Source organism: Sciurus vulgaris, assembly GCF_902686455.1.
Source record: "Sciurus vulgaris genome assembly, chromosome: 4".
Classification (NCBI taxonomy): Eukaryota; Metazoa; Chordata; class Mammalia; order Rodentia; family Sciuridae; genus Sciurus; species Sciurus vulgaris.
The window spans coordinates 105,095,305-105,111,684 of NC_136464.1; the positions used below are offsets into that span (position 1 = coordinate 105,095,305).

General features: G+C 35.9%; 1 protein-coding gene across 2 annotated transcripts in view; it reads left to right on the plus strand.

Moving 5' to 3' along the window:
- The window catches only part of WASF3 (WASP family member 3), a 159,071-nt gene that overhangs the window by 134,032 nt on the left and 8,659 nt on the right, over window positions 1-16,380 (plus strand). Inside the window, exons 4-7 of one of the 2 annotated variants that reach the window (XM_079136671.1) lie at window positions 1,524-1,658; window positions 3,986-4,139; window positions 8,199-8,316; window positions 13,233-13,408. In XM_079136671.1, coding sequence (XP_078992797.1) covers window positions 1,524-1,658; window positions 3,986-4,139; window positions 8,199-8,316; window positions 13,233-13,408 — 583 coding nt within the window. The remainder of the gene's footprint in view (window positions 1-1,523; window positions 1,659-3,985; window positions 4,140-8,198; window positions 8,317-13,232; window positions 13,409-16,380) is intronic. The other variant, XM_079136672.1, reaches the window with a different exon arrangement.

Below are 16,380 nucleotides of genomic sequence, written 5' to 3' on the forward strand. Positions count from 1 at the left end.
TTCTATTTGTAAGAATTTAACTTCTGTAGGTACCTCATATGAGTAAAATCACAGTATTTATCTTCTTGTTACTGTTTCACTTATTGTCAGGCCTCATCCATATTATAGCATGTGTCAGAATTTCCTGCTTTTGAATGTTGAATATAATATTTCATTTGTTTATCCTTTCATCTTTTGGTGGTCATATGGATTGCTTCCACCTCTTAGTTTTGACTAACACTTCTATGATCTGAAGTATGGAAGTATCTCAAGTCCCTGTTTCACCTCTTTTGGACATGTACCCAGAAGTGAAATTGTTGGATCATACGGGTATTCTATGTTTAATGTTTTGAAGATCTACCATATTGTTCTGAATTTTATGGCCAAGGAAGTTCAGTGAGGTAAATGATAAAAGCAGAGAACTAAAAGTTAGAGGAATAAGATTTTGTTTCATCTATTTTTGCCACTTACCAGCCAGGGGATTTGGATAGATTACTTTTCTGATCCTAGGTTTAATCACCTGGAAAATGAATACAGTAATTCCCTGTTAGCCTCTGGGCCTCACTCATTTACTTATCAAAGAGGTGTGTGCAGGAAGGCCTTGCTTTAGGGCTGGGGCTGCAACATTGAGCAGATAGACAAGGTTCCTGCTCTTAAGAAGTTCACAGTGTGATGGATTCTAGCAGTGAGGATGGAAACTGGCTGTGAGAGTGCCCTGTAAACTGTAAATCACCATGGAAACATTAGTGTTATGCTTGCTCCAGTGAGCTTTTCTTCTGAAACATTTGGGTTTTTATTTGAGCAATAAATTTATAGAAAAATAAAATAAAAAGAAATGATAGGTATCTCAAGTCCTTGAATGAAATAGGCAGATATTGAATATTTGTTAAATGAGTAAAGGAAGGTGTTGGGACTTGGAAATTCATTGTAAGTAGACATTGATTGCTATCTTGCTTGTTAAATCTTCCAGAAATGTTAAATACCTTTTAAGAAAAGTGGGAGTTATATCTAGTACTCACAAGAATGTAGAGGTGACTATATAGAAAAAAATTTAACTCAAAATTAAAAATACTGAATTTTAGAGAGTATGAGCCCTTTAAAAGGGCCAAGCACGATGCAAAATTTCTAATGTTTCTGATTATGCATGAGGTAAATTTAAGGGCCAATATGATTTATTGAATTATCTTGAGGAATAAAAGGGAAGTATAATTCCTGAGATTGTATTTATACTTAAAACATACAAAATGAGAATTTTTTTTTCCTTATATTTAGCAGGAAACAACTTGAGTGATCACTCATGTAGCCATGAAGATTCTGTATTATCTGGACTATTTTAGAATACTGCCACTTTTCGTCAACTTCCAGGTTTATATGAATTTCTGCTACATTTTAAAAGTTGCAAGACCTTGGAATGTGACACTTCATTTTTACACCCATTTGCACAGGACCCTGGGTGTTGACACTAATAAGCACTGGTGTAGCTGTTCAGGGGCAGCTCAGCAGCTTCTTAGCAGATGGCTTTCTCCATTTCTTCTCCTCTGCAGGCAAACATGCTGAAGACATATTTGGTGAGTTGTTTAATGAGGCTAACAACTTCTACATCAGAGCAAATTCTCTTCAAGACAGAATTGATCGCCTTGCTGTCAAAGTTACCCAGCTGGATTCCACCGTGGAAGAGGGTAGGTAATTGCATGAAAGCAGTGAGCTAGAAGTGATGTCGACAAGATGTTAGTAATTAATTGCAGTGTAATTACCACTTTTTCCTTGGGGTAGTGTGTTGACATTTCATCTCATCTTTTCCTGGAAGAATAGTGAGAAAACCCTACAACATTGGGTTAATTAGTGATGAAAAGATTCATATCTTGTTTATCTCATACACCATGCATTTGCTAAAAAAAAAAAAAAAAAAAAAAAAAAAACAAACCAGATATAGTTTCACAGTATTTATTTTATAGGCTTCTTCAAATACATTCAGTAGTAGAAATTCTAATATGGGTTAATGGTAATTATTTTAAAATATATTCTTGCCTAAAACAGAACCTCTCCAGAGAGAATCCAGCCAACAGGGAAGGTCATGCCAAGAGGAAGGATCATAGGTACATGATGCCAAAGAGCAAAAACCTTCAGCCTAATACTTTTGTTAGGGTTGATGCCTATGAATAATCCTGGTGAATATGTCAATTTAAAAATGTTATTAAACTCAGAAATAGCCTTTACAGAAGGCCTTTAAGCTTAAGTTTTAAAATAATGTTAACATTGGTAAACACTGTATAAGGTAACTGATAATAATTTTGATTATATTTCCTGAAATTGTGGCAGTTACAACAAAATTTAAACCATCAACAATTCCATTTTTAAAATTTCACTGTATTTTTTGAATGAATGAGTGAGATTATCTGGAATAGATTTGCTAAAAAAATTGCAAGAAATACCATTCATATTTACTTTGAGAAAAATGTTCAAGTTATAAATTATTTTTACCTTTATATAATGGTAGTTAGAATTTCTCTTGTTGGTTTAAAATGATCCCAGCATTTAAATTTGTACTATAACTACATATAATAGTGTTGTTAAAATATAAGCTGTGTTTAAAAAAAAAATACTTATAAAATTTATCCCTCATCATTTTAAAAAGATATATTTGCTCATGTCAGGTCTTTTTCAAAGATCAAATTAAATTAGTATTAATATCCATCATGAATGTTCTGACTTTTCCAAACAGTAAATAGGAAGCTGAAAACATGCTCTTTTAAATCAGATTCTTAAATTTTATTTTCTAGTTAAAAATAAAAATTTAAATGACTATTTTGTCAGTCGAGATAAGGAATTCATATCATCTTAAATCCATTATTCACTTTTCAAATTGGTAGCACAGGTGATTATGTAAAAAAAATTTTTTTAGTAGATGGACACAATACCTCTATTTTACTTACTAATTTTTATGTGATGCTAAGGATTGAATCCAGTGCCTTACACATGCTAGACAAGCACTCTACCACTGAGCTATAGCCCCAGCCCAGCACAGGCGATTTTCAGTATTCAACTTTATTAGCTTTTTATGTTGCCTTTGGAATTGGAATGATTATGATACACTTATTGCTAGAAAAGGTTAATCTGTGGGTGAAATCTTATGACATTTTATAATATGTGTCATATCTTTAAAACCCCTTTCCAATTAAGATTTTACCTTATTATTTTCCTTGGTAAGGATATGAGAGTGGAAGAGATATTTGACTGAAAACTAGGAAATATGGCTTACCTTTTTAGCTGGGGGTGGGTGCCAGAAGATGTTGTAAGTGTCACATAACAACCTGAATTAGTTTCAGTGTCCAGGCTCGTGGGTTAATAGGACCAGTATACTCTCCTCAGAAAGTTTATATCAAGGTCAAATGAGTGAACAAATAAAATGTAAATGCTGTACAATCACAAGAAAGAAATATACCCAGCACTGATTTTCTGGCATTTTTTTGTTTTGTATAGTTTTGTTTCATAAGTCAAGCTACTCAATTTCTAGGACTTTATGCTGAGAGACCTTTGTTGTCTTTCCTTAATATCAGTGTCGTAAAAGCTTAGAATGTTATTTATAGTTGTGCAAATTTTGCACAAGTGTAAGGTATTATACTTAAATTTCTATTAACCATTTGAGGTTTTCCCCTAGGATACCAAAATCTGTGTGCTTTCATGCCTTTTATACTCACAACTGTAGTCCCATGTGGTTTCTGAGAAGGTTAAAGAATCTGAAGCTGCACTATTTAGGTTCAATGAAATAATTAGATCTCTACAGAAGAAGAAAAGCCATAATTGACCTCATTTCATAGAGAAAACTGTTACCTCTAAGTGGGTAGGGATGGTCATTTTCTTTAAGCATAGTGTTAAATGAACAATAAACACCATCCTTCGGTTATTCCAGGAGGTGTTTATGATAGTGGGTCAATTAATACTTGTTCTTAAACTGTTAAAAATATTTCTATATAATTCAGCTTGGGGGACTTTTCTCTATAAACAGTGTCACTACAGGACATCAACATGAAAAAAGCTTTCAAAAGTTCCACAGTCCAAGATCAGCAGGTGGTTTCAAAGAACAGCATTCCTAATCCTGTTGCTGACATTTACAACCAGAGTGATAAACCCCCACCTTTGAACATCTTGACACCTTACAGGTAAGATTTCCAGCGTCCCTGGAACTTTTTTAGTCAAGGTGAATGGAGATGTAGACAATGTTGGAAACACCTTGATGCACTGATGTATCCTGGATGACTCATTTGGATTAAGAAAGAATTCTTTCCAACTTTCAAAGCAGTAATTGCAGTGCTATGCCCATTGAAATTAGCCGCTGCTACTGGATTACTAAAGTTCTAGTAATTCAATATATACATCATTTATCAGGAGAAGTTTGAGCTCTGATTTTAACTCTTAGACTTGGATATTTTAAGTGGGAGTAGGCATTTTATGTAATGGCTTTATATGTAGTTAAATTGTTCTTCTTTATGTTCAAAGTCAGTTCAGAGGAGCAGCACAGTTCATTTATAATGCAGAAAAATATCTGCCTCAGCACTGTAGCACTGCAGAGACATTTATTATTTAATTCAGAAACGTATACACTACAGCGTTAGGGGTTTTTAAGAGTGAAAATAGAGTCACAAAATCAACATTCAGTTATTGTTAAAATGGTTTTCATTATCAGGATCAAACTTCTAAGAAAAAGAATAGAAAATAATTAATACAAAAAATTCATATAAAGAGATAGCCTAAAAACATGCCTCCTGTCACCTCAGCCCTTTCTTCCCATTCCTGCTATCACCACCTTCCTTTCATATCTCCCTTTCTCAAATTAGTCTCTTGCCCCCTGTGGCAGGACTTCTTCCTCTGCCCATCTTTGTTCCCTGTGTTAGTCAGATTTTTGTCATAGTGACCAAAATACCTGATAAGAACAGCTTAGAGGATGAAAGATTTATTTTGGCTCACGGTTTCAGAGGTTTGAGTCCATGATCAAGTGGTTGCATTTCTTTGGGCCTGAGGTGAGGCAAAGCATTGTGGAAGAAGGACTTGACAGAGGAAAGCTGCTTAGTTCATGGTTGCCAAGAAGCAGAGAGAGAAAGGAAGGGACTGGGAAGAAGATAAAACCTTTTAAGGCAACCCACAGTGACCTGCTTCCTCCAAATAAGTATCACCTTTCAAAAGTTCATTTAGCCTTCAATGGATTAATCCCCTAGTGTGGTCAGACCCCTCATGATCCAATTACTTCTCAAAAACCCCTGCCTCCGAATACTGCTATATTGAAGACACGAGTTGTTGGAGAGCATTCTGGATTCAAGCTATAACACTCTCCTCTTTGGAGCTCACTCCTGTAGCCTCTGCCCAGCACAGATTGTGGAATTCAGTGGCCCTCACTGCCCTAGGGTCAGTGCTGCCAGCTAATGCGCCCGTGAGGGCCTTGGAGAGTACTGAGTTCTTTGTATCTGTGACTGCCTTCTTGATATTCCTGCCTGCAGGGCCCTCCTCAGGGAGTGCCTAGAGTTTCCCCAGTCTCATTTTCTTGTCCTTTCTGGGATCCACAAGACTTAGAGCTACCCTTTATCAAAACACCATCAGGAAAGGGCAGGTGAAACTGAGTCCCTTTTTTCTGTGCAGACAGAAAAGATTCTCTCAAAACAAATACAAGAGGCCCCTGTAAACTAATGGGAGATGAGCAAGATGCTCCCCCTAAGAAAGTTCCATAAAAATGGAAAAAGTATACTTACTGGAGGTTATAGTGCACACATTTCAGAAGTACGTGAAGCACATAAGCCAAAGCATGGTAAACCTGGTGTATGAGTCAGCTTTTGCATTGCTGTGACCAAAAGACTGGACAGGAAAAACTTAAATGGAGGAAAGTTTACTTTGGCTCATGAGGTTTAATCCACGGTCAGTCAACTCCATAGCTGTGGGCCTGGGGGAAGCAGAACATCATGGCAGAATGGCATGATGGAGGGACATGGCAACCAGGAAACAGAGAGAGCTCTACTCACCAAGGACAAAATTTAAACCCCAAAGGCACACTTCCAGTGACCTACCTCCTCTAGTCCCACCCTACCTGCCTCCAGTTACTGCCAATGGATTAATCCACTGATTAGGTTATGCCTCCTCAATCATTTTACCTCTGAACATTCTTGTATTGTTTCACACGTGAACTTTGGGGGACACCTCATATCTAAACCATCACATCTGGTGTTTTAACCTGTGACTGACTTCATTTGATGGATTTTTTTTCCAGGACAATTTCAGTTTGCTTTAGCACTGGCAGCCTCACTATGTATACCACAGCATGATGGCTTGCTTGTTAGAATTCTACCTGGTATTATTATGGAAGCTCACTAAAAATTCTGTGTTAAAGGAAATAATCCAGAAAACCCAATGAATACTGCTACAAGTAGTATTTAATTAATCAAGATTATGATTAAATATAGCAATTTTAAAATTTTAATTGCATAAAAATGATTTATATAATGTACATAATATATATAATGTATGCTTATTCAGTCTTATGGAAAATAAAGCATGTCTTTGAGTTTTTAATAGTGTTTTAAGAATAGCAGTGGCAGCCCAAATCTATTTTTCATTCATATAACAATAGGATACATAAAACATAAAATTATGCATTTGAACTTAAATGTGTCACTGTCACATGATGAGATAGTAATTAGTTGATAATAAACATTTGACATATCTGCTTATAGTCTTAGGTCAGGATTGGCATTTATTTACTTCATTGAGCTTCTGCCTTCATTAGAGTATTAACTGCATTTTTAAAAGAAAGAATGTACATTTTATACATCTTTAACTTTTCAGCAAGTTCCTCATTTTTCCTATACCTCTGTAATCAAGACCTTAGTGTCTTAGGGAACCAAATTTGCTTTTTCACAACTATGTTACTAATAAAATCTTTATCATGCAGACTGCTTATAAATTGGGAAACTAGAAAAAGGAAGGATGTTAACTAATCCAAGGTTAAAGTATATATAGAAAGAGTTGCACTGGTTTGCTAGTGATATTCAGACACAGTGACTAGAATAGCCATGGCAAGAATATGGACCTTATTAGCATTTGATGGTGAGAAACTTACAGGAGATGACGTAGCAGGTACTTTAAGGATAGACCTTTTCCTTTTCCTTTTTTCCCTCCTGAGTTAGCTTTCTTTTCTTGGGCATAAGCTCCTTCCTGTCTGTACTCATTTAACTGATTTTGCTTCTCCATGCCTTAAATGAGTTACTGAAATACTAATATGAAGTATGAATGTTCTGCTTCCTCTTGGGGGGTCTACAGGCCACAGGATTTTTAAAGCATTTGTAGAATAGAGTGCTTACTTTCATGGTTGTTTTTGAACATTCCTATTTATTTATATTACACTTTGAATTCATGTTGGCTACATTGTTCTTGGTTGCACGATAAGTGAGTAATTTATATAAGGCCTTGAAATATTCCTTAGGCCACAGTGTTTTTTTTTTTTGTTGTTGTTGTTTTTTTTCGGACTGGGGATTGAACTCAGGGCTCTGGACCACTGAGCCACATCCTCAGCCCTATTTTGTATTTTATTTAGAGACAGGGCCTCACTGAGTTGCTTAGTGCTTCACTTTTGCTGAGGCTGGTTTTGAACTTGAGATCCTCCAGACTCACTCTCCCGAGCTGCTGGAATTATAGGCATGTGCCACTTTCTTTGAAAATATGTAATTTATTGCTTTTTTTTCCTAGTCACAATTATACCCCATGAAAATTTTGTTTCTTTGCTAACTGAATTTATAGATATTGGTCAAACCTGATTGAGAAAAAGGGACAGAGCACTTCGTAGTTTTTATCCTAATAATATTGAAGCCCAGAGTAGAAGTAAATGTATCTGTATGAGTCCATTCATCTCTGTGTATATTCCCTGTTGGAATAAACAAAATATTTCCTAAAATATCAGCACTTAGTATTCATGAGCCCACATTGTGATTTTTGCAGAGCAATTTTCTATACTTAATTCTAACTTTGCAAGAGTGCTTTATTATTCTGGAACAAGTGCTGTTTGTACATTTTCAAATTTTTTTCAAAAGAAAATTTAGAGAATTAACAAAATATAGTATAATTAAGATATCCTTTGCAGATATTACAGTGCCATGAGTTAAAAGTAAATTTACATTAACCTGCATATGCAAGTATCTAACAATCTTTTCCCCCCTTATTTGTAATACATTGATTCATAGAGATGATAAGAAGGATGGGCTGAAGTTCTATACTGATCCTTCCTATTTCTTTGATCTATGGAAAGAAAAAATGCTACAGGACACAGAAGACAAAAGGAAAGAAAAACGTCGTCAAAAGGTAAGTAATCCCATTGTGGGAAGTATGCATATCACTGTGGATTTCAGATTCTTGTTTAGAAGTAAGTAAATCAGTAAATGCTTTATTGAAATGATTGAGATGTTTGATTTAGTGCTCAGGGTTTTTATAGAGGGTAAAGAAGATCCTGACAATTCAATCTAACACAGTAATACTGTTTATTCTCCAACACTGGTTTTGCATTAACAAAAGTAGTGACTAAATTTTCAGTTTTGTTGTTAATCATACTTTATAACTTCTCTCCTTCTGTTCCCTCGTTTTTTCATAAAGCAGTCAGCCTTCCTTATCAGATAGAAGGATGTATTTTTGCCATAGTGTCAAGTTGACACCTTGGTAAAATGTGCATAGTAGATTGGGAAGCATGTTTGATCTGTGTTCAGGGATGATGTTTATTGAAAATGAGCTTCTCTTTATGGGGTAACCATAGGTAAGAGAATTGCAATTTCAGAATGTTGAGAAACATCTGTCTTACAAGCTATCATGGAAGCATAATCCTACTTGCTCAGGTTAAAGGACTTCTGCTTAGAAAATTGCCCCACTGGGGCCCAGAACTTAGACTAAGCCCACCTAGAAGAGTAATTCTTTGAGGACAAGATCTTGCTAATATTTTTATATGTAACCTGTGTTTAAAAGTGACCACCCAGTTTTGTTGACAAATTTTGCAGTGCATTATTTAGGAAAAACGTTTAGCATTTTGTGGGTTGGCCTTTGGGTTTTGGACCATTTAGGTATATGTGTCCAGCTATGGAGTCAGAATTTAGGAAAAAGAAGAATTTGAGGTTTGAAAACAGGATTTAGAAAAAGGAAGATGTGGAGCTGAGAATGTAGTTCAATGGTAGAGTACTTGCCTAGAATGTGGAGGTCCTGGGTTCCAGCCCCAGTACTGCAAAGAAGGGAGGGAGGGAAGGAGGTGAAGGGGAAAGGGGAAGAAAGCAAAGGAAAAAACTGGACTCTGGAAAAAGTTTCAAAAGATGGGAGTTATTTGAATACTCAATTTCAGCAAATTGTTCTTGTGACTTAGAAAGATTTAAATCTTAGAAGAACTACTGAGTTCTTCAAAGTATTCAACCAAAAAATAAATGAAAAGAAACAAGTATGTGTTTATCTCAATCATTATACCTTTTGACAGTAACTGGGCAAAACAGTGGGACTTTTGAGAGTACCTTCTTTTAAAACTTTCTATGCTTTTAAAAGGCAGTTTCCCTTCTCAGTGATTCTTTTGGCAAGAATGTTTAATTTTTTGGCCATTTTCTTTTGAAGGGAAATAATCTACTATGTATGATTATTGTGTCTTCAAAATCATTTATCATTTCATTGGTTATTTTGTTTCATTCCATATTTCTCAAACACACACAATTCTGATAAAAAAATTTCCTAACTCATTCTTTTATGTAATAATGTAATAATTTTTGTTAAATGCTGGGTGAGCAGTGATGGAGAAAACAGAACTGTCACCCACCTGGGTTACACCACCAGCTAAGTTGCTGAAGCTGGCTTTGACCTTGTGATCCTTCTGTTTCAGCCTCTCAAATTGCTGGGATTATAGGCATGCACCACCATGCCTGGCTAAATATGAAATTGTTCATTTTTATTTTTATTTTTATTTGGTATCAGGTATTGAACCCAGAGCTGCTTAACCTGAGCCACATCCCCAGCCCTTTTTATTTTTTGTTTTGAGACAGGGTCTCACTAAACTGCTAGGCTGGCTTTGAATTTGGGATCCTCCTGCCTCAGCCTTCAGAGCCAGTGGGATTTCCAAGTATGGGCTGCCATATCTGTACATAGTTACACTGTTGCCAAGTATTGTGAAGGAAAGTAGAGTTTTGTAGGTGAGATGACAACTAAGGTGGCAGCATATATGCAGGGGAGTTTCTAGGAATACCTCTGTGAGGAGGTGTTACTCAAGCTGAGGTCCAAAGGGTAGATAGCTCTGCAGAGTAAGGGTCTAGGTGAGGAGGTATATGGGTGGGGTGGAGGGGCAGAAGGCAGATGAGGCAGGTGTGAATCAAGGGACCTCCTAAGCAGAAATATATAATCCTGGGATAGAGCACAGTGTGGCACAGTCTAGGGATTTTATTGTAGGCCGGTGTAACTGGAGTATAAATTCATTGTTGTTAATATTTTGTGGTTGTTCTTATGTGTGTGTGTGTGTGTGTTGCATATTAGGTAGAATTTAAGACAGAGCACATTTGAAGGAAGTAACACACTTAATACCTGAATATGTCAGCATGCATCTCTTAAAAAATAAGAGTAATAATTATTAATTATTTTAACACAGTGGTTCCTCATTGGCATAACGAAACTCCCTCCCTGCTTTTCTTTTTTTTTTTTTTTAGTGTGGAGATGATATATGCTGGCTATAAAATGCTCAACTAGTACTGAAGGGGAAATAAAGTCATGCCTCTCCCTGGGAGGAACTAACTACTATTCATAGTTCGTTGTACATTTTTCACACCTTTTAAGCACATATGAATACATGTGTATACATTTAACAGTATTATGTATACATAAAATTGTGCTACACAATTTGTACACACCACTAACTCTAAATTGTTGCTTTAACTTAAAAATACTGCAGTGAGTGATCCAGTACCCATGTATTGGTATTTCTTTAAATTTCCAGAAGTTGAATTGCTGTTAATGAGAAGAATGTTAGTTTTAAAATTTGACAGATGCTATCATATTGCTCTTGGCCCTTAAAAGACAGAGGAACTAGTTTATACTAATAGGTCCCCAGTCCCAAATATTGTTTTCTTTAACAAATGCCCCTTCCCTATCACCTGTATTACACATCTTTTCATATCCTTATTTGTCATTTCTATATGGTCTCTGAATTTCATGTGCACATCCTATCCTAATACATTGCCAAAGTTCTTTGGGTTTTTTGTTTGTTTGTTTGTTTTTGATATCAGGGATTGAACGCAGGGTTGCTTTCACTGAGCCACATCCCCAGTCCTTTTTACTTTTTGTTTTGAGACAGTCTCACTAAGTTGCTGAGGCTGGCTTTGAACTTAGAATCCTCAAATACCACTAAAAACAACCCAGTTCTCTAACTTGAGCTACCTGCCATCATCTCACTTCAGCCACCTTAGTAGCTTTCTAACTGTGCCCCCCCCTTTTTTTAAATTTAGCTTTTAATTTTTTACAAACTGCATTTTGATTCATGGTACACAAATGGGGTACATCATTTCGTTTCTATGGTTGTACACAATGTAGATTCATACCATTCGTGTAATCATACTTGTACATAGGGTAATGATGTCTGTTTCATTCCACCATTTTTCATACCCCCCTCCCTCTCATTTCCTTCTACCTATTCTAAAGTTCCCCCATTCTCTCATTCCCCACCCTGCCCAGCCCCGTTATATATCATTCTCCACTTATCAGGGAAAACATTCAGCCTTTAGTTTTTTGGGCTTGGCTTATTTCACTTAGCATGATATTCTCCAATTCCATCCATTTATTTGCAATTCTCTATGATAGAGGTTCTTTTCAAATGCCTCCTCATGTCAGCCCCTACTTTCTCGTTCTTTGAAGATTTCCTGTTGTTCATGGAATGAGAAATAAAGCTTTAACATGGCCTTCAAGATATTGCCTACCTCTCATATCTTGGACCATTTGCTCCAATTTACCATTTACCTTCTTTCTCCTAATGTGGTGCTGTCTCTCCTCCTCAGTGGCTCCTTCTTTTGCCATACAGTGACCCATTCTGTCTGTGGAATTAATGCCTATTTATGCTACAAATTTGATCCCTAAGTCCAAGCAAGACACCTCCTAACTTTGAGATTAGAAGGTATTTAGAGATATATGTGCATATACTTAAATATATAAATACCTGTGTATATCAATACATAAGTATGAAAATATAAAATATTTATATGTAATATACATTTTATATAAAACACTTTTTTAAAAATATAAATGCACTTAATATTTTATCACATTCTATAATGATACATTTACATCTTGTAGGCTCCCTTGCTGTACTGCAAGCTCCTTGAGAACAGAGACCTTATCGTTCTTTCTTCCTTTGCCACTTGTGTCATCAGTGCCTGGCAGTACCTAAGATGTAGTACGTTCTAGAAGCTAATGCTTAAAGCATGAATTTGATCATTTAGCCAGCATTTATTGAGTGTGTACTTTATGAAAAACAATATGTTGAAGTCCCTAAGAGGGAGGTATAGGAGGTAAGGGCACATAGTTCTTGTCCTTAGAGATCATACATACAATCTATAAGGGAAGCAGCAGGAACTCACAGATACACATAGAAGTAACTGTCCTTACTAATTAAAGAACAACCTGCATAGGACTTAAGTGTTTATTCAGTATGTTTTCCTGTCAAATAGGGCTAGAGCAAGAATGACTCTGTGTATGAGCAGGTAAGTTTTTATTTTGTTTTGTGTTAAGCTAGTTTCAGGGTTAAATAACCTATAATAATCTTTTAGAAATTGGAAATAAAAAATACTGAATATTTGTTGTTGTTGTTTTTGAAAGATAATTTGCATGTTAATAGTCTGGTCTGAGCACACTTGTTTAGTTGTGGGAAATGATACTTCAGGTGTGTAATATAGATCTAAAAAGGTGTGTCCTCTTTCTTTAAAACAGGCTACAAGCCTAGTAAAGTGAAAATTCTTTATCAAAAATCATGGTAGGCAACTCTAGCAGTTGTAGCACAGTAACTTTCTACTTATTTAAAGAACTAAGCCTCAGTTACTTTCTGTTGAGTCTGTTGGGAACAAGTATGCTGCTTTAGAATTTTCTTAACAGTAGGGTAATCAAAATGTGAATGTCTCTTGTGGTGCACCAGGCTTGTTTCCTATGCATTGTAACTTCATTTAACCTGCTGTTTTCCTTTCCCTTCTGTCTTGGCATGCTTTCTTTCTTTTTCTGGACATCAGGAGCAAAAGCGTATAGATGGCACCACCCGTGAGGTGAAAAAGGTTAGAAAAGCCAGAAACAGGCGCCAGGAGTGGAATATGATGGCATATGACAAAGAGCTTAGACCCGACAACAGGTTGTCTCAGAGTGTGCATCATGGAGCATCTTCCGAGGGATCCTTGTCCCCAGACACTAGGTGTGTGTGTGTGTGTCACAGTCCCCTACCCCATACTTGGGGCCACTTGTGTGCTACTTGGTTCTGTTAAAATTAGAAATATACCAGCAGCTTTGGGTTCATGTGGCCCACCATATGTTTCAAAACTTTCCTTAAAACTTACTTATGTATATTTTGATTACAAAATAATACTTTAATGCAGTATAAATTTAAATTGGGTTGCTGTATCTCATTTAAAAAAATGTCTGATTTAAATTCACTCTTCAGTTAATGTAGAGGTATTGTTTTAATATCAATTCAAAATTTGTAGTAACTGCCATGACTTTAGTTTTATTTTAATAATCATTTAATCCTTTATTTTTGACTTTGAGTTTTGGATTTTCTTTGCTACTTGTTATCTAAAACTGATTGGCAGGTGGTGATTACTGTGACTCAGGAATATCTTCATCAAGCATTTTGATAATCCTCTGGAAAAGTGATGAAGAAAAGAGATTGATTTCTTAACTTTGGATAACTAATCTTGTGTATTCTAATTTCAGGAGAAAAATTCTGCTGGAGTTTCTTTTAAATTTTTGTTAGCCATTCAGTACAAAATTTTTTTTTTCAGGTGTGAATTATATGGCCTGTAGGTCACATTTGTCACAAAAGGGAGTCATCGGATGATAAAAACTGACTAGCCAATTTTAACTTCTGGCTTAATTTCCTATTTCAGGTTTTGTTAAGTTCTAATCTTCCATTTGCATAAACTCTCAAATTCTTCAACATTTAAAATTTTGAATAGAGAATTCTTATGTGATTCAAGAATCTTTTAAAAACAGCAATAACCTGGATCTTATGTTTTGTCTGTGTCCTCTTTCTTCTTTTTACCTTTGTGACTTGTCTTAACACAGGCTCTAACATGTAGAAGGTGCTCATCGAATATTTTCTGAGAGATTTATTTGGTAGATAGAGTGCCATAAATATTCCTACCCAAGTAGGTCTGTGTGTCCTTGGTAGGACTTGAGGAAAGTTCTAGGTGTGTCTGTCTCTGTCTCTGTCTGTCTCTCCTGAGAATTGAACCCAGGGGTGCTTAACCACTAGGTGATAACTCACCCCCTTTTTTTGTATTTTATTTTGAGACATGACCTTGTGAAGTTGCTTAGGGCCATGCTAAGTTGCTGAGTCTGGCTTTAAACTTGGGATCCTCCTGCCTCAGCCTCCCAGGTCTCTGGGACTATAGGCATGCACCTTTTACAGCTGATATCTTTTAAATATTAGAGAATTGTTGGCGTTTTAACTGAGTTCTAGCCTTACATTTTAATATTTATGTGTTTATTTCTATCAGAAGTTAAAATGATGCTACAGTTCTGCTTCTAATTCTTTGGGGTAGGGAAGAATATGAATTTGATAGCTCCCTTTGATGTCAGTTTGCATTTTTCATTTCCCAGATAATATAGTTGGGATTATTTATTCCTGCAGAATTTATACTTTGTTTTTATCCCACATATAATGCTTTTTTTTAACAGATGCAAATGGAAAAATGATGAATTTTTCTAAACCCCTCAGTTGAATGATTAATACTCACTCTAGCATCTTAGATGAGATTGTTCTGTTTTGTGCCTAAAGCTGATGGTTATTTGAGTTGTTTAGTATTCTGCCTTTGTATTTGTATTGCTTAGATATGTCTTCAATTTCTCTTATTTTTCAAAAAGCAAATAGAATTGTTGGTTTTATTTCTTCAGAATTTCCTTTTGTCTCATACTATTTCCCATGGTCTCTCACTCTTTGCATCCATTATTTAATAACAGATAAATAGGTTATAATTCATCATTGAACTTGGAATATACCTCTTAAATTAATTTTTAAAGTTTTATATTTTTATTTTACTGTTAAACTTTTTTCCTTATTATGAAATGAGATACACTGATTATACCTGGAAATTACAAAAAGAAATTAAAATTAAATAGCCATAATTCCATCAGGCAGAGAAACCACTGTTTGCATTTTGGTGTATCTCTCCTTATTCTTTTATCTCAGTGCATATTTTTTTCTTTTATAAAATTGTACTCACCATATTTTTAACTTTGAAAATAGATATTTCATGTTTTAAGCATTATTTAGAAACATGACTTTAGTGGTTGTATCTTCATCAGTATATGTAAAATACTGAAGGAAATTTAATATCAAGTTTCATGACATGTATATGAGCCATTAATATTACTAATATACTTTAAGCTAGTCCACATAAGCTGATCTTAAAAATGTACCCTCTCTCTGCAGTGTCAGACATGTTTTATTTCTAAGTATGAATTTAAGATCTAAATTTTGATGAAATGCTTGCCCTCCTGATAACCAGCTCTTTTTCAGTGTACTCAGGAAGCATTACACCTCCATGCCCAACATCCTTGTTTTCTTCCATCAATTCTTGGCCCTGTAATGGTAATCTGCCTGCCTATCTTTAAAACCCTGGGAATTTATTGGATTTTGCCACCAAGCTTCCACTACTGGATTTACTTCTTCCTGTTTCAATATTGTCTTCACCCATCTGTTCTCTTTTCTGCAGCAGATGGTTACTGGTGCTCACAGAGCTTTGGGACCACCCGACTCACCTCCACGTTGGCATTGTGGCTCCTAGCCGACTTTCACCTTCCTGCCTGAGTCAGTCTCCCAGCAGCTGCCCGTTCCTCCCACTCCTCCAGCCCATTGTCACCTCTCTGTTCCGTAATCTGTTCATTCTTCAACAGTACAATCCCTTCTGCTCCTCTTGCCCTGTCCTTACAGTGGCCATTCTTCACCTAAGTCCTGCCCCGCAGACGTCTTCTGCTCTCATTTCTCCTTTACATCTGCTTCCATCTGGTTAACCCCTTTTTCTTGGCTCCTTTTGGCTCTGCATTGCAAAACAACTTTACCAGAATAGCACTCTCAATTATGCCACAACATTTACAATTTCTTGCCATGCATCTCATAAGAAGCACTGCACGTCTTTTTGCTGGATGACTGTTTCCTTTAGAAAA